The sequence below is a fragment of the Castor canadensis genome, chromosome 7 (genome assembly GCF_047511655.1).
Source record: "Castor canadensis chromosome 7, mCasCan1.hap1v2, whole genome shotgun sequence".
In the NCBI taxonomy this organism is placed as follows: domain Eukaryota; kingdom Metazoa; phylum Chordata; class Mammalia; order Rodentia; family Castoridae; genus Castor; species Castor canadensis.
Genome location: NC_133392.1, coordinates 37,206,892 through 37,224,764, shown reverse-complemented (window position 1 = coordinate 37,224,764; position 17,873 = coordinate 37,206,892). Strand labels below are relative to the sequence as shown.

Sequence of the window (17,873 nt, the reverse complement as noted above, 5' to 3'; positions counted from 1 at the left end):
TCTTGTCTTGCAAGAAAGCTGTTTAGAGGTTGGGGCTAGCCGAATGAGTTACCTGTAGTAACCCTGTTTATTGAAATTAGTAGAGGTGGGATCGGGGAACTTGGAATGAGAACAAGGTAATAGTCCCTTCTGTTTCTCCATCTTGTAGAAGACATCTCACCTCTACTTACCTCTCGCTGTCTCCTTTTCCTTTCTCATTGAGGAATTCTCTCTCTGAGTTTAGTATGCAGTAGACTCCTCTCAACCAAGGTTTTACTTTCTGCAGTTTTAGGTACCCTTGGTTTCATTTACCCATGGATGCTTAAGGTCAAAAATTTTTAAGTAGAAAATTTCAGCAACAAAAATTCTTAAAGTTTTAAATAACTTTTTATTACAGTATATTGTTATGATTATTGTATTTTATCATTAGTTTTTGGTTAATCTCTAATTGTACCTAACTTACAAATTAAATTTTTATCATAACGATATGTTTATAGGAAAAATCATAGTATATGTAGGGTTCAGTACTGTCTTTGGTTTCAAGCATCTATTGGGGGTCTTGGAACACACCCATATTGAGAATAAGTGAGGGTGTTACTGTGTTCTCTATTTTCTGTACTTCTGCCAAGGAAGCCAACAGAGAAACTTCCGGTTCCTCAAAGGTTGTTGCCTGAGGTTGTGAGAACACCCTACTTTATAAGCTTAGCAGTTGAAGAGATAAATTGAAAAAAATGAGAGGCAGAAAAAAATGGGTGGGGGAAGTATGGCCACTTAAAAAAAAAAAAAAGGGACAGAGAAGGATCTGGTCTAGACTGGGGCGAGTTTCACATTTAAAATTAGCAAAGGCTTGTTTTCTCAGACCTCAGATTAACAGCTTCCTGCTTACAGATCCTGCCTGTCCTTTCTCACTTGGACACTAAATATGGATGTTTTGTATGGGAATATATTCCTTCCCAAACCATGTGCTGAGAGACCCAACTCCAAGCACATTCAGTTCCCTCCCTCAAGCAGCACTGGTCAGGGAAACAGTGACCCTTAGACCCCTGTAAAACAGGAGCACAGTGGTCTTTGTCTATTTGAGCTGTGGGTACCTAGCCATTCAGGGTGATGAGACTAAAAAGTCACCACAGGGAAATGAGCTGGATGATTTGGTGTGTAGAGTGTAGGCTTTAGAGTCAAAAGTTCAAGCTTGAATCCCATCTCTGGATCACTCAGGAGCTGCGTGACAAAGGTCAAACTGTCCCCTTCTCTATACCTCACTTTCCTTATTTGCAAAATGGACATGAGAACAGTATCAACCATAGAGCATTGCCGTGGGAACTCGTGCTCAGTAAATGGACCAACACCTGGCACTTACATGGTTAAGTGCTCAAGAATTGCTAGCTATTATTAGTTTCCTTATCTTTGGGCATAAACATTTTAAACATTCTTTAAACACTGTAATTCTTCTGATTGCTGTGAAATAACAGGCTGCCATTTTAAGAGAGTGGACACAACCTAGCAACGTTGACATCTCAGCCAGGTGAGCTCAGCCTTTTCCAATGAGATGCCTGCTGTGTGTGCCATGGCCCTGGTTGGGTGGTGACCCATGCTGGTGGTAGGGAAGATTGTCCACCTTGGCCCGAATGAGCTGTCCATTCACTGTACAAACATTTACTGAGCACCCCTGCCCTGTCACCCTGCCACAAGCCATGTAAGTGCATTTCGGGAAGTATATTTAGGCCCAGACCCTGGCCTAATTCTATAGTCCAATAGAGTCTATAATTCAGTAACCCCACAAGTAGGTGTTCTCATGTTTATTTTCTGAAAGAAGAAATGATGAAACTTAAAGCAGGCAAAGGATGGTTCCAGAATGTAGACTGGTTCTTTCCGGTTTCTCTGGGCGCCGTCTCCCCTGAATTCATACTTCCTTAGGGTGCTTAGTTTCTCTGCTTCACCTCTGCCTGATATTTTTTTAACCAGGCCTGTGTTGTTATTGTGTCTGTACTTAGTGTGGAGTGTCTGAGGACACAAGCACTGCTCGTTCACCTTTATTAATAAACATTAAAGAATACATTGAAAATGTTGGAAAGTCAGTTCATCTCTTACGTTGCTGTTTTCTTTTCTGTGGGGGAAGTTGATAAAAGTACAGATGTCCAATGAGGATTCCTCATTCCTTAAAACAACCTTGACGTCTTCCATTTTGTTTGAAGAGCTAGGTCAGGGAGATGATTTGTACAGGGGTTCTCCCCGCCCCTCAGGATGCCACAGTTAGAATTGTTAGAGAGGCTCCAAGGAAAACAGCAGGACTCAGAGACATTTGCAAATAATGTCTCTCCAAAGTGGTGAGAGACCAGCCCTTGAGCAGACACCACAGATAAATGTCCCACCCACTGGGGAGTCTTAGAAAACCCCTTCATTGGACACTTTTGTACTAAGTGTCCAATGTGCACCAGGCATCATCCTAGGTGCCAGGCTGTGCCCTTGAATAAGACACTTCATCCCAGCCCTTGGAAGCACACTTCTGTGGGGGTCCTGACAGGAAGCCAGATAATGACTGCACAGGTTCAGAAAGCTGTGGAAGGGACTCTTGAAGGCCCCTGAAAGACAGCGTGTCTCCACTGGTGTGCAGAGGAAAGGAAGAGGCAAGACAAGGACATGAGGGACTGGAGGGCATCACAGACAGAGGAAGTAGCCAAGGGAGCACTCGCTGCTCTGAGTCCTGCAGGGGGCCCTGCACCAGGCTTGTGTACAGAGGTAGTGCTGGACAAGATGACAGGACTAGCAGAAGAACCAGGGTTGACCTTTACAGAGTTTGGGCTCACCTGGTGTGAGAGACATGGACATCTGGGATGGGGAGGCCAGTGAGAACAAAAAGGGGGACAGCTATTAGGATACCTCAGAGTTTTCTGCTAGCGGGGAGGAATTGGGAAGGGAAAAGCCTGGAGAATGGCTGTTAGGTGCCCTGATTTAGTGAGTACAGGAAATACAGGGCTGTGAGGCCTCCTGTAGAGATGTCCTCCTGGCGGTGGGTTGAGTCTGGGGTTGGGAGAGCACTGGGCAGAAGAGGCTGGACTGGATCGTCTGCACAAAGAAGCCATGGGAAGGGATGAGTGGCTGGGGAAAGGGGAGTTTGGGCTGAAGAATGGGAGTCACACTTACCCTTCACTGGACCTGGCCTCCACCCTTGTCCCTTCTAGTTCTGACACCTGAGCTCTACCTCCCCAGTCCCTGGCCCAGACCCCACCACCCTCATCCTTCTAGGCACAGCTGAAAAAGCCCCTTATGGAGACAGCTTTCCAGGTGTCACTTCTGCCTCCCTGTCCTGGGCTGAAGTTTCCTGGTGTTCCTCCCCGTCCCCCAGTCCACCCCTACGACTGCACCCTAACTTCCTGGAGGGCAGAGTCAAAGCCTTGCATATCCTCCCTGCGGCCTCCAAGTGGCTCAGCCACTATTTCTGGAAAATGGGAGAGTTAAAGAATGACTTGAAGAGCACTGTTGCTGATGCTGCCACTTCCTGTAGTTCAGGAACGAGCCAGGCCTAGCACTTTTGCTTTTCGAATTTCCTTTATAAAATCAGGAAACATTTCAGAGGTGCAGGACAAATACAGAGTATATGATAGCACTTATGTTGCCACCTTCCAGTTTTGGCATGTTGCCTGCCTCCTCTAGACCCTACAGTGTGCAGAAGACTTATCAGGTGGCTTTCCCCATAGAAATAAACTTAGAACACTAACTCAGATCTCCGATTATCTGCATGGTACCCTTATTTTTTTCCCTAATCCTCATAGGCACTGTATTTGATCATCAGTACCACACAACGCCTTTTGCAGATCTTATAAATCTGTCACTCTGGCTGTTCCCACTGCCTGCAAATTCACCTTGGTGCTGTGCAGAGTTCTCATCCCACTTCCCTGTCACACTTCCTTCCTGGAGTGAAAGCCACAAACCAGAAGGCGAAAGGGCACCTTCATTGTGGAATTTGGGGAGCTTCTGGGATGGGCACATTGGCTGTGCTTGTTAGGTTTGCTCAGCTATCATTGGGGTCTGTGATGACCATTTTTCCTAAAAGCAAACTTTTATTATCACTTTCTTTTTCCTTCCTTCCTTTCTCTCTCCCTTCCTCCCATCCTCCTTGTTCTCCCCCTCCCTATCTTTCTTTCTTTCCTTTTTTTGGATAATACTGGGATTTGAACTCAGGGCCTAGTTCTTGCTAGGCAGGTGCTCTACTATTTGAGTAATGCCCCAGCCCTTTTTGCTTCAGCTGTTTTTTGGATAGGGTCTCACATTTCTGCCTCGGACTGGTCTGTGACCTCCATCTTCTTACCTGTGATCTCCCACACTAAGAATACAGATGAGCACCACCATGTCCAGCTTATGAGTTGAGGTGGTGGTGAGACCACTTCACTAACTTTTTGCCCAGGCTGGCCTGGAACAGAGATCCTCCCAATTTCTGCCTCCCAAATTGCTGGGGTTACAGGCTTATACCACTATGGCTGGCCCTTCATTTTCTTTCTCTTTTATTAAAAAAAATAGGTGCATAATGAAAAATTTTAAAAACTTAGATAAGCCAAAAGAATAAAAGTAACTGAGAGTCCCCCCTAGAAGCACACACTGCTGGCTTTCTGCAGTATACTCTTCCAGTCTTTTTCTATGTGTGTGTATATGCACAAGTATGTATGTATGTATATATGTATACTTATTCATTCATTCATACATACATGTTATCTTCAACATGCTGGGATCGTACAGGTGTAACCTAGGTAACAAACGAAGAGAGATTCTTAATGATAATGAATTTATTCAAGAATGGACATTGAAACAGAACTATGTGTGCAATAGTAAACTATGTGCATTATCAATGGGATCAAGGTGGTTGGAGCAAGGGAACACTTTCTGGTGGCACTGGGGTTTGAACTCAGGACCTCACACTTGCCAGGCAAGTGCTCCACCACTTGAACCACACCCCTAAGCCCTTTTGATTTTTAGTTATTTTGTGAAGAGGGTCTTGTGTTTATGTCAGGGCTGGCCTGGACCATTACCCTCCTATTTATTCTTCCTGCGTAGCTGGGGTGACAGGTGTGTACCACCATGCCCAGATTTTATTAGTTGAAATGGAATCTCATGAACTTTTTGCTGGGGGAGGCAGGGTTTCTTCTTGATCTCTGTCTCCTGAGTAGCTAGGATTACAGGAGTGAGCCACCAGCTATGTGCCAAGGAGACATTTTTAAAGGCAAAATACAGAGGATTGCATAAGTTATTTTGAAATCAACACCCTTGGCTACAAGGACAGGCAGTTGCTAGGCTAGTGTTCCTTCAGAAGTATTTCTTTTGGGTAAGGGTGTGGTTCTAGCAGAATCTTTGTGAAAGTTATTGTTATCAGACATCTATACAGGAGCTCCTCTCCTTCATAATCTCCTGGCTTCATTCATTCATGCTAGAGTTGACCTAAGCAACTCCATTTTGAGTCTTTTTGCCAGACATATTTTTTTGTACCTAACACAGGAAGAGCATCTTGCTCTACTGCACATTTTTCTACAACATCTTCTTAAGCCTGGAGTGATTTTGGTTGCTACCTGGAGCAGGCTTTTAGAAAGAGTTGGGGTCCAGGAGGACTTAATGGTCCTGAGGTCATGGTTTTCTACTCTCCCTATACATTTTTTCCATTGCAATTGTGAGAATTAGAGACCAAGTCACACTTAGGACTGGAACCCCTTTCTTCTGGTTAGCACTTTGGCCTACCTGCCCCTCCCTGTGGTCATCAAGATGCCATGGTGGGCAGAGGTCTGAGTACAATGGGGGCTATGTGGACTGTTGAAAGGGCAGCATTCAGAAGACCCTGGAGAGACACAGCTTCTTTCCAATCACCAGAACATGGGAAGATTTAATACTCTTCCTCTGGTCAGGAGTGGATGGTGAGGGCAGAAGACACATTTTTAGGATGTCCAGTCCATTTGTGAGCCGCTTAACAAAACAGGAAAAAGAAGCATCGCCCTCATCTCCCTCTTCAAGGTACAAATACAATTGAAACATTCTTCCCCACTTTTCTTGCCCTCAACAGTCTTCTTGGTGGGTCCCAGGATGTTTTCTGTAATTCCATAGCTTGGGGGGAGGAGGAACATTGTCATTAAAAATATTTTGAAGCTTCAGTTTCCTCCTTTGTATAATGAGGAAAATAGCAGTGTGCCTTCAACAAGGTTGTTGTGAGCATTAAATGAGATAATGTATGTAAAGTGATTCCTACTACACAATAAATGTCTAATGAATAGTAGATGCTGCTGTTTCCTGCTAATACTGAATAGGAAAATGAGTGGCTATTTGACTGTATTTTTAGTTTGACCTCAGAACTTCTTTGCTTTTCCCTACTATATATAGCATCCAAGAAATACTGGTTGAATGAATGAATGAATGAATGAATATTGCTGTGGACCTTAGTTCAAATGCCTTGCCCACCAATGATGTGGTCTTCTTACATAACTCTTAAAGATCTGTTCCACAGATCTAGAAGGTTTGAGGCAGCTTGTTTTCTGAATAGCTTTATTCCTTAGTCAAATGGGCACAGGAAGTGTGTGCTTAGGAATATACACACACAGGTATACATTCTATTTTCATTGACATGTTCATTGGGTGGAAGAAATCGTTGTGATAGAAGAGTTGTTACTGTTCAGTGAGGTTTTCCTGTGTTGCTGGTTTGGTAGATGGCCAAACATTTGAATTCAACACAACATGGTGACAACAGCAAGTTGATCAACGCTCAGGCTGTGCTGCTGCATCCCAGTGGCTTTCCATCTGGAACCCTGAGGCCCTGAGGCTGTGGCTTATCCTTAAGCTTCACCTGAGGTCAGCTGTCTCAAGTCTGGGCACCATATTGTCTTCTTGAAGTAACTGACTGGATTTTTTCATGCAATTTGACACACTATATTTGCTTTGTATTTTGGTTTTGTTTGTATGTTGTTTTCCTAAGATGGGTTCTCACTATGTTGCCTGGGCTAATCTCAAACTCCTGGGCTCAAGTAGTTCTCCTGCCTCAATCTCAAGGAGCTGGACTACTGGCCTGCACCTGACTCTGACACACTTTAGATTACTGAAAGCCCACCAAATAAACACTTAATGCCTTAGCATAGACCCTGTCACCTTTGGCAAAATGTGACTGAATTTGAACCTTGATCCTGTCTCTCTGTGCTTGTGTGTAGCACGTCACTTCCAGTCTATATAACTTTCTGAAGTCAATTTTCTCATTTTTTTTTTTTAAAAAGCAGGGTTGGAAGAGAAGGCTTGGATGCTCTTTATATCCTGGCCCAGGGAAGTGGAAAGACTCACAGCTGGAAACTACTTCCAACTCTTCTAAGACTATGACCCTGAGGCTCAGTTGTTTCCTTGGATAATAGGAACAATAACTTATGGGTACTTTGAGGGTCAGAGTCCTTGGTAACAGGGGTTGACATGAGCAAGGGATTTGGAGGATTTACTGTCACACTGGTGTGTCACACAACGTGTGTAACCGTGCCAGGTAGTCCCCAACTAGGACTGAGCTAAAGGCCAAAGAAGAAGGCAGCATTTAAGTGACATTCTTTTCCCTTTTGTAACTAGGAAATTCCGATTTGCACACTGTTTTGGCCCAGCATCGCTGGAGAAATCTCGTGGGATGTGTCTTTTGTTACTTTGAACTTCCTGGTGCCAGGACTGGTCATTGTGATCAGTTACTCGAAAATTTTACAGGTATGTTTGTTTCAAGTGCTGCAGCTGAGTTACACTCACTATACTTGGGTTCTGAGCATTTCTGGTAGAATTTTAGAACTTCCGGGTCAGGATTTACCATAGAGGTCACTCCAGTTCAATCTTAACTCACTGACCAGATCCTACCCCCTCCTGCAACATGGAGGAATAAGAGTTGGTGTGTGTGGTTTTTTTCCCCAAATAACTTATGCCTCTGTGATGTTTTTTCCTCATCACTAAAGCAATATAAGTTCATTATTAAAAAAATTAAAAACAGGCACAGAACTATGTAACTCAGAAACTGAAAATCTGTACTATCCCCAGTCTTACCAACTCATGTATTTTTTTCAGGTTATTTTTCCTACATACACTTATATAATATGTATATTATATATAGTGTATATATAAATATATATAATATATATATTATATATACTGTGTGTATGTTTGATGAATCACATGAAATTGCATTAAAATGTCAATGGTTATTGACATGGTTCATTGTCCTTTTCAGATATCATATCATACTATTTACTCTGTGGCTTTCTTTTTTCACTCCACGCTATATCACAGCATCTTTCTGTATCAGTTCCTGTATGTTAGCTTGTTATTTGTAAGGACTGCATGGCCTTCCTTCATACAGACATGATATAATCATTTTATAGACTTTTGGGTGTGCCCATTGTTTCCCCATCTCACACACAGCAGGGATCTGGAATGCACACATTTTAAGACTTTTTATGGACGTGTCATATACCAATAGGAAAGCATACCCAGCTTATGTGTTCTGCTCACATATTGAACATGTCATAAAAGCAGCCCAGGATGGAGAAAGATAACCTGGCCAGAAGCCCTTCCTTTTACCTCAGACTGCTGTCCCCTGGGAACACCATTTCAGATTGTACAGCAAGGAAATAAATGATGTCTACCCTCAAAGCAAACATGTGCAAGGACATAAAAAAGATGGGTAGCCTGTGCTTCCTGCCTACTTGCATGGAAGGTGCTGCCCAGAAAACACATGTGTATGCTTCTGCCCATTGTAGAAGGTGTACTTCGAAGGCTTTGTGCCCTCTGGAGATGTGCAGTGTTGAATCTTGGTTTTATAGCGTGTTATGTGTGGGTCATCTGACAAATAATAGTATTGATGTAGAAGGGCCCTGCTTGCTGTCCAATCACTTTTATGGCCCTTTCTCTGTAGCTGAGGACCTAGAACCTTCTTATATGCTCAGAACCTAAAGCCAGGCCAACCTCCATTTAGATCTTCTAGTTCTGGTTCTGTGGAAGTCTTCCAGGTTACCACCCAGAATCTTCCCTACCAGCTGACTCGTGATCCCTAAAAAGACCTGTATCCTAGGGCTTGTTCAAGTGTATGAGGCCAGTTGAGACCCAGAGTTAAGGCCTAGAAAATGCAATGGGGGCCTGATATATTTTAATGTTACAAAAGTGTTAGTTATTGGCATTAAGTTAAAAGAAAGAAAGTGAGGGAAAAGTGAAGAGAAATGTAGAATGGATTTAAAATTTATTATTTTGCAAATACTTATGTGGTATTTGTTGTGTACCAATAATGGACTCATTTCATCCCAATGAGAATTACAGATGCAAAAACCCAGGCACAGAGAGATTATGTAATTTATCCAAGGTCACAGAGCATCAGGATTTAAACCCAAATAGTTGGGTCCCAGAGTCCCAACAATTTGATTCCTCAGACAATTGTTAAGAAGAGTCTGCTCTGTGCAAAGTGGGGACTGCAGAGGTGTCAGGAGTGTGAAAGTTACATCATCTAGAAGGAACTTAGACACAAAAGAGGGAGAGGGAGATGAAGGTGCTGCTCTTTAGAGCAAGAAACCCTGGAGCACAAGGTAGGGTGAGGCTCAGACCTTATGAACTGTCAAATACTGCACAAGTGTGAAGGGTGAGGGGTACAAAGGAGGAAAGTGAACCCCATGGAGGCCAGGAAGGGTTATTTTAACCTGGCTTTGAGTCTTGAATCTACTTCTTACTTGCTGTGGGCCCTTTGGCCAGTTACTTTACACCTTCTGAGCCTCAGATCCCTCTGCAAAATAGTAGTCGTAATTCCATCACTCTGACTTATTTGTCTTCAAAGCACTTACAGCCCCTGTTGTTCTATTTATGCTCATTCACCTGTGTTTCATCGGTCTTGCCCACTAGAATGCAGACTCCATGGGGGCAGAGACTTAGATTTGTTCACTGCTGTGTCTCTGTGCCTGGTGCAGAGCCTGGGGGGTTCACCAGAAGTGCTCAATAAATACTTGTGGAGTGAGTGAGGCATGAACCTCAGATCCCATTGACAGGGCCCATGGAGCCCTTCTGTGCGGGAGCAGTGGGGAGTATCACTGAACACAGAGCCTTAAGACTGGGGTTCTAAACCAAGATTTCTTACTATGTGACCTTGGATAAGTCGCTTAACTAATGTGGGCCTCAGTTTCCCCTGGAGACAATAAGCTTTCATGGATTGATTAACACAATAAGGTGAAAAATGCAGATATCATGTTTGTGAGATCACAATGTTGATGTAAATATAAAGGTTTTTGAAATTTTACTTTCTCCCCACTAGCAAAATTGACTGTTTCCCTTTTCCCAGGAGGACTATGACATTTGTCCTCACTTGGTACCTATGAGTTTGCGAAGCTGGCACCTAAGAAGCAGGTGAGCGGCTGCCACGCAGATGAAGTGGCTGGACAGGGCCTTAGAGTTCACATGTCCTCCCCCTGGAAGTGTCCACAGCTCAGAGACACTGAATCCCCTCCCTGCCCAAGATTTTTCTCCCAAGAGCATGACGCTGTGTGATCCACTAACCATTGAGGTTAATTTGTCATGCGCTAGGACACAGACCCACTCTCCCACACCCTTCCCCACGAGTCCTGCCTTCTCACCTGACTCTACTACCTTTATAAGCGTCTATCTCTGGGCTGGAGAAATGCCCTTGCCCTCTCAAAACTACCCTTTCTTTTATTACTCCAAAGCAGAGTGTCTTGGAGTGCTCTGCACTGGTCCATGGGATGTTAGTATTACATGGTCAAATGAGTTTGGGAAATACTGAGATAATCCAAGTTAGATGGAATTCTTTGCTACATATACTAATGCTAATAATATTCTTTGGGACTCCCCGACACAGGACTCAACCAGGCAGCATTGCTAAATTAGACCACAGAACCCCCTTTTATCTATAGAGCATCTCTCTAGGCTGGTGTTCCATGGAAGTCTCTTTGGGAAGCTCTGTCCTGACCTGGGCAAGAATTCAAAGTAGGCATCACCTTGGCTCCTCCCCCACCAATCACACTTCCGTACCTGCTTCACCTATACAGGCCAGTGGCCATATTCAGCTTCTGCCTTCCCTGCTTCCTCTTTCCTTGTTACTCAGACATGCTTTACATTTTTAGTTATTTTTTTTTCTCAATTGACAGTTTTCCCAAGGGAATAGCCTCACAGGCATTCCTTAGTGCTGTCAGGGATGGCTGGTTGGGGCTCAGTTTACATGGTCACCAGCAACTGTTGCCACGAAGAGGTGAGATGCCCTTACCCTTTGTAACTGTGCATGTGTATTGTTCCCACTCCCCACATACACACTGGAATGGTAGTGCAGGGTGGGCAGGGTTCCCTTGCTTATTACTGTGTAATAAAAGTGCTTAGTGCACAGTAGGGGCTCAACAAATACTTGTTAAATGAGCCAGTGAGTCTATGGCTTGCACTTGGAAAGCCTTCAGCCTATCTCATGTTTCAACTGAACATGAAGTTGTTAGTGAACAGGAAGCACTTCTCCCATGGCTGGCCCTCACTCCTCAGCTTTGGGGATGGTGGTCATGGACAGAGATGACCTTCTGGCTGGGTGCCAGTGGCTCACGCCTGTAATCCTAGCTACTCATGAGGCAGAGATCAGGAGGAGCGAGGTTTGAAGCCAGCCCCTGGACAAATAGTTCACAAGACCCTATCCTGAAAATATCCATTACAAAAACGGGCTGGTGGAGTAGCTCAAGGTGTAGGCCCTGAGCTCAAATCCCAGTACCGCAAATAGTAATAATAAATTAAAAAAAGAAAAAAAGAGAGGACCTTCTGGGAAGATGGAGTCCCTTAGCTGGTAATTCCAATTAGGATGCTATTGATTGACCAAGCAGCCCCCAAAAGGAGATTCATCTACGAGGGGCCCAACCTTTGTCAATGGGAACTTCCTTCACCTCTCAGCAACCATAGTCTGGTGGTATGGCATGGCAAAGTGGTGTGAGGTGGGGAGAAGGCTCCCTCATGATATTGAGAAGTTCATGTGGCTGTAAAGGAAGAGAGTCTCAAAAAGATAGGTTTTTGTTTTTCATGGTAGTGGAATTAAAAATTCCAGTTGCCAGGCAGGTACTCTACCACTTGAGCCACATCTCTAGTCCTCCAATAGATAGTTCTTCATTGAAAGAGACTCTCTCAAAGGACTGGGGAGAAAATGGTTAGCATTTCCTAACTGTTACCCTAGGTTAGTAGTGTAACAGTGAGCAAGAATTACCTGGGTTGTTCAGGGAATGTACAGGTCCTGATCCCCCTCAGCCCCACAGAATCTAGATGTCTGAAGGTAGGTCCAGTTGGACATTTGCATTTTGTCAGGTATCCAGTGTCAATGGAAGACATTGTGCAGGATCAGTGCCCTTCCTCCCGGCTGGCAGCATGCCGTGGTGGAGAAGAGCACAGACCCTCACTTGACAGGGAGGCTGAAGCAAGTCACTTCACCTCTCAGAGCCTCGATTTTAGTTCCCAGGGGGTAACCCCAGGACCTACCCCACAGGCTTGTTTTGAGGATTAGAGTTAATCTCACAAGTTAATCAAGCTCATCAAACATTTCATCCAATGCCAGAGATGTTTGAAATTCTGGCTAAATGCTGATTAGCCTTGACCTCCAGTATGGGAGGGGAGCAAGGAAGGAACCATATTTGATTACAATGCCCCATTTTCTTCCTCACTTCGACGAATCATGGGGACTATGGAGAGAAGGAAACAGTAGCATCTGTCAGTGCTAAAAAAAGACCAAACCTTTGATGAAGTTGGCCGTGAGTCAGCCACTATTAGGCACCAGCTAGAATCAGGAGCTCTAGTCTGGTGGGGGTCAGAGGCGAGAATGATGCTGGAACACCCACCACACAGTCCATGTGGCAGGTGACTGGCAACAATGCGATGCAAGGATGCCAAGTGGGAGATGAACCAGGAGGGCTGCTCGAAGTTCCTGGAAGGAGAGCTCAGAGTTAAAGACAGGGCAGACAGATTTCTGTTGATGGAGACAGTAGAGAGTGGGAAGCAGATTGTTTAAGATTACGAGCACAGGCTGGCGACAGACTGCCAAGCTTGAAGCCCAGCTCTGCAACTTCTTAGCAGGGTCTGTTTGGGCAAGTCCTTGAGCTCTTTGAGCTTCGGTTTCCTACCAGGTACCTGTGTCACAGAATGCAGGGAGACTTCAGAGAGGTAAGCCAAGTGACAGGTAAGAGCCTGGCACACAGTAAGTGCTCAGTGAATGTGAGCTCCCATCAATCTCATTCATTAAAAAACACTCAAGAGTCACTATTACCAAGGACTCTGGATGCACCGTTACTCTTCTTGGTGGGATAGGGTGGGCAGCACAAGAGTGAAGCTACTATTGCAATCAGTCCTCACGTGCCACCTAAGCCACTTTCACTCATGTGCCCACACTAAGTGTGCCTGAGCCAACCTGAGACACTTCTATTCAGAGGCAGTGCTATTTCCCCTGTAGCCCACCTGCCTGCCACCCTGCCCAGCTGTTCTTCTCCTAGACCTATCAGCCAAGATAGGTACCAACTTTCACCTGCACAGCAGCTTCCAGACCTGGATGTGCCCATATGACCCCCCAGCACTGGAGTCTGAGATGGTGGATTATGTCTGCTGCGTGCACCCCACACACAGGCAGGGGAGCAAATGGGAGGGCTGAGCCTTTTATGATACGGCTAATCGTTAACTCCACTGAGCTGGATTTTCACAGATGGGGACTGTCACCATTAATTATTCACGGAGTGACCTTCAATAAGTAACTTAAATTTCCTGAGACTCAATCTGCTCATCTGTAAAACAGGAGTAGCAATGAATGGTATAAATGCAAGGAGCAGTTGTGAAGATCGAATATGACAATTTATGAAGTGAATGTGTAGCACTGGTGCAGGGCACGTGGAGAGCTCTCAGGAAAGCTCAGAGATCCTAATTCCTCTTGTCCTGGTTGTTCAGGAGCTTAGGGAGGGCATCTGTTCACTTGGTACTTGCTGTTCTTGTCTGCATCACTGAGAGGGGGAGCAACCAACCATGTGTAATCATGAAACAATTAAACATCTGTCCTTTAATTAGAGAATTAGAGGTATTTGAAGAAGAACATGTTAAACCCTTCTGATCTTGGAGTTAAACTTGCCCAAATTCTGAATGATGCCAATTACCTTCTAATTACATCCCCTCTTGAGATTCAGGAATCTTAGGACAATGGGCCCAGGAGGCCAGCACAGAGCTAACAGTGTGGCTGGTCTCCAGATGACATAAGCACTACTGTGTGGTTAGCAGCTCTTTCTACAGGAAGAGCAGGACATAAGCAAGTGGAAGTTAGTGAGGACAGCTGCTATGGTCAGGACATTCCACCCTGCCTCTCTTCCCTGGGGACAGAGATCACAGACTGACATGTCAGGTTTATAGATACAATGTCCATAGCATCCCAGGCTAGCTGTGCACTGATAGACCTCACCCACCTTCAACAGCCCACCTCACTCTGCCCCTTGGTGTTACTGAAGCTGAGTGAGTGACAGGCCTTCTCCCTTCTGGCTGTGCCTGAGGATGATTAGAATTAACCAGAAGGGCAGGACAGTTTATGTCTCCTGGGACATTCAGAACCTGAGCACTAGATCCTTTCCAGCCACCCAGTGGTCACTAACCCAGCTGTCCACCACCCTGCACTGGAAGCAACACTTAATGGTAGCCCCCCTGTCTCTTTGGACTCAGCTTCAGGGTCATTTGCTGTGTGACTTGAACACTTGCAAGTTTCCTGTTTTCCACGTAGCTTGGCTATAGCATCACTCAGGTTGCTGTTTCCTCACCTGTACAAAGAGGGGTGGCTAGGCCCTGTTGACTCAAAGTGTGGTCTTTGGACCAGCAGCAGCAGCAGTAGTGATGGCAAAATTTTGCATTAAAAAGGCAGCATCTCAGCTGGCTCTAGACCTGCTAAGAATCTGCATTCAAATAAGGTCATGCTGGGTGCCTCCTGACACAGAAAAGCCTGAGGAGGGCTGCTCAGAACCCATCTAGCCTCAGTACTGTGGCTGAGATGTTATGCAGTTTTCATAGAATTCAGACATATGGTGTCACTAAGGGACACACATAGTGCACACAGGGATTTTCTCTAATCTGGTCAGCCTACGCCAGTAGATAGGCCATTTCTGTGTCCAAGGTTATCCACTGCAAGCTAAAACCCATTCTGACTGCTGCTGAAGAAAGATTCTCTAGCTGGGAAGACTGGACAGGAGAGCCAGGGAGCAATGCCTACAGAAGAGTCCAGAACCCCTACTAAGCCCATGTAACCAGGGTGGCTCTCATTGCCCACAATCCCTCTTCTGCAATTCTGGCCCTGCTCATTCAACAAAGTGTTAGCAGTCCCAGCAGTTGCACTGGGAGGAATTTATTCTACTGATAATGCTCACTAAGTGTGCAGATATATGCACAATAATGCTTATTCTACCGATCTCTACTTCCCAACTGAAGCATAAATGTCAAACGTCACCAGCAGTGCTCTGGCCAGTTCTCTTGCCAAGGAGGGACATATTTACTGACATATCTGATTCCAGAATTTTCCAGTCACTCTTTGATTATGCTTACTTTTTAAAACACATCCATCTTATGGTGACTTTAAAGATTTCTCTCCCCCAGTAGAGGATGGGTTTGTGCCATGACTGGGAGTGAGATGCAGAAGGAGGATGGGCTGCCCTGTCAGTACTTCTGTGCTCTCTCAAGGACAAGGAAACTGCATGATTTGCCATGTGAGGAGCTGTCTTCTTCTGCTGGTCATTGCCTCTGATTTCCATGTGGCTTGTAGTGGTGCCAGTAGACCCCACTGATGACAAGATCACTTCCTAAGATATATCCACCCCCACAAACATTGGTGGTCCTTCCCAAACTCAGCTTCATTTTGGGACTGACCCTAGCAGCAGTTGTTAGCAAATGAACAACTTCCACTTGTAACTGGGAGTTCTAGGCCAGAGGCCCAACTCAGGGTGTCCCACATGTCAGATCCAACCACTCACCTCAAAACACCAAATAAAGAGCCAAACAGTGACACAGGGCAGAGAAAACAGCACGTGGGAAGAAGAAAAGTAAGCTTGTCAGCCTTTCTGGGGTACAGCATGAGGTTTAGTTTTGATAAGAAGAAGAATTGGGCAGGGGGATGAAAGGTATGCATAATAATTGGTCCCAGGCAAAGAGTGGCCTGGTTGATCATTATGGAGGGGTCCCAGAGAAGTTGTTACTGCTGTCAGCCCTTGAGAGGAGCAACCTGGTTATGATAAGGAAGTCACTATTGTCTGTGAGGCAGTTTTGATTCTTGTTACAAGATGTTTACCCATGAGTCCTGTCCTTTCTGGATTCCAAACTGATCACAAGCAGTAAAGGAGACAGATATAAAATGTAAAATGGAGACAGGGATGCCAAGCTTTATCCTGCTTTCAGTTAATTCATGAGCCCAAGTAAAGAATTAGTGTTTTTTATTTTTTAGTGAATGGAGTTTGTAAGTACCTATTATACAGTCTCGTATACCTTCCGTAACTCCCAACTCAGAGCTCACAGGCAAGACCAGGGTCTACGTTGTCCTGATCCTGCAAAAGGAGAGGAACCTAATGTGGGGGCCTTACACTCCCTTCTTCCTGGCCTGGCCATATCATTATTCCATTTCCCATGGCCTCTCCTCCACGCTAAAATCTGTAGGGGATTGGGGAGTGTGGGGAGGAGTATGGGTACTTCCACTTCACCCATAGCCCCCTGCCAAACAAACAAAGCTGAATAAATCAAATACCCACCAATGGGAGCCTGGATAGATTATATTGCAGTCACGCTGTGGAATCCATCCCATAAGATAAGAGGCACGAGTGGCCTTCTCTCTATGCTCACATGGAACGAGCCCTTGGTGTACCACTGAGTAAAAAGGAAGCAAGGGTCAGAGCAGGGCATATAGAGTGGTCCCATTACTTGCCTCTTAAAAAATACATCGTAACAGGGAACATGGGCCTCTGAGTCCATGTCCCTTCTCCGGATCGTCCAATTCAGCCTCTCTTCCACTCTCCTTACAATGTGGGTGATTTTCTGCCTTATTTCGCAAGTGGGTGCCCATTTCCCCAGCACATCCTATGCTTGGACAGCAGGCCAAAGTCTTTAGACTTTCTATTCCAAAGTCTAAAGACAGATATCCCAGTGCAGCAGGAGAGCAGATTCCAACTCCTGGACTCCCACCTCAAAAATCCCTGACATACATAGCAAGTTTTAGCTCTAATTATGTTTGGGTTTCCCACAGATCACAAAGGCATCCAGGAAGAGGCTTACCATGAGCCTGGCATACTCGGAGAGCCACCAGATCCGTGTGTCACAGCAGGATTACCGGCTCTTCCGCACCCTCTTCCTGCTCATGGTCTCTTTCTTCATCATGTGGAGCCCCATTATCATCACCATCCTCCTCATCCTGATCCAGAACTTCAAGCAAGACCTGGTCATTTGGCCATCCCTCTTCTTCTGGGTGGTGGCCTTCACGTTCGCCAACTCAGCCCTAAACCCCATTCTTTACAACATGTCATTGTGTAGGAGCGAATGGAAGAAAATATTGTGCTGCTTCTTGCTCCCAGAAAAGGGAGCCATTTTAACAGACACCTCTGTCAAAAGAAATGATTTGTCTGTTATTTCCAGCTAATTCACTTTGCTCCATAGGTGGACACTTTCACTCCCAGGTGAGCCATGGTGTGCTTTTACAGGGAGTTAATTTTCAGGGCCATCCAGCTGTGTACCCTGCTTTCAGAAAATGCAACCTATGCAAATACACATCTACAGCACTGGTAAATTAAGGGACAATCATTCTGTATAAAAATACTTTTATAAAAGGATTTACTGTGGTTTCCTTTTAAATATGACCTTTTTCAGTGTGTTTGTACTATGATTGAGTTAATAAAGTCTTATTTATAATTGTT

At 45.0% G+C, this 17,873-nt stretch overlaps 1 protein-coding gene across 2 annotated transcripts in view; it reads left to right on the top strand.

The window, feature by feature from the left end:
* The window catches only part of Ffar4 (free fatty acid receptor 4), a 20,912-nt gene extending 3,039 nt beyond the window's left edge, over positions 1-17,873 (top strand). Inside the window, exons 2-3 of one of the 2 annotated variants that reach the window (XM_020152999.2) lie at positions 7,549-7,677; positions 17,210-17,873. In XM_020152999.2, coding sequence (XP_020008588.1) covers positions 7,549-7,677; positions 17,210-17,599 — 519 coding nt within the window. In that variant the 3' untranslated portion in view covers positions 17,600-17,873. The remainder of the gene's footprint in view (positions 1-7,548; positions 7,678-17,209) is intronic. The other variant, XM_074078749.1, reaches the window with a different exon arrangement.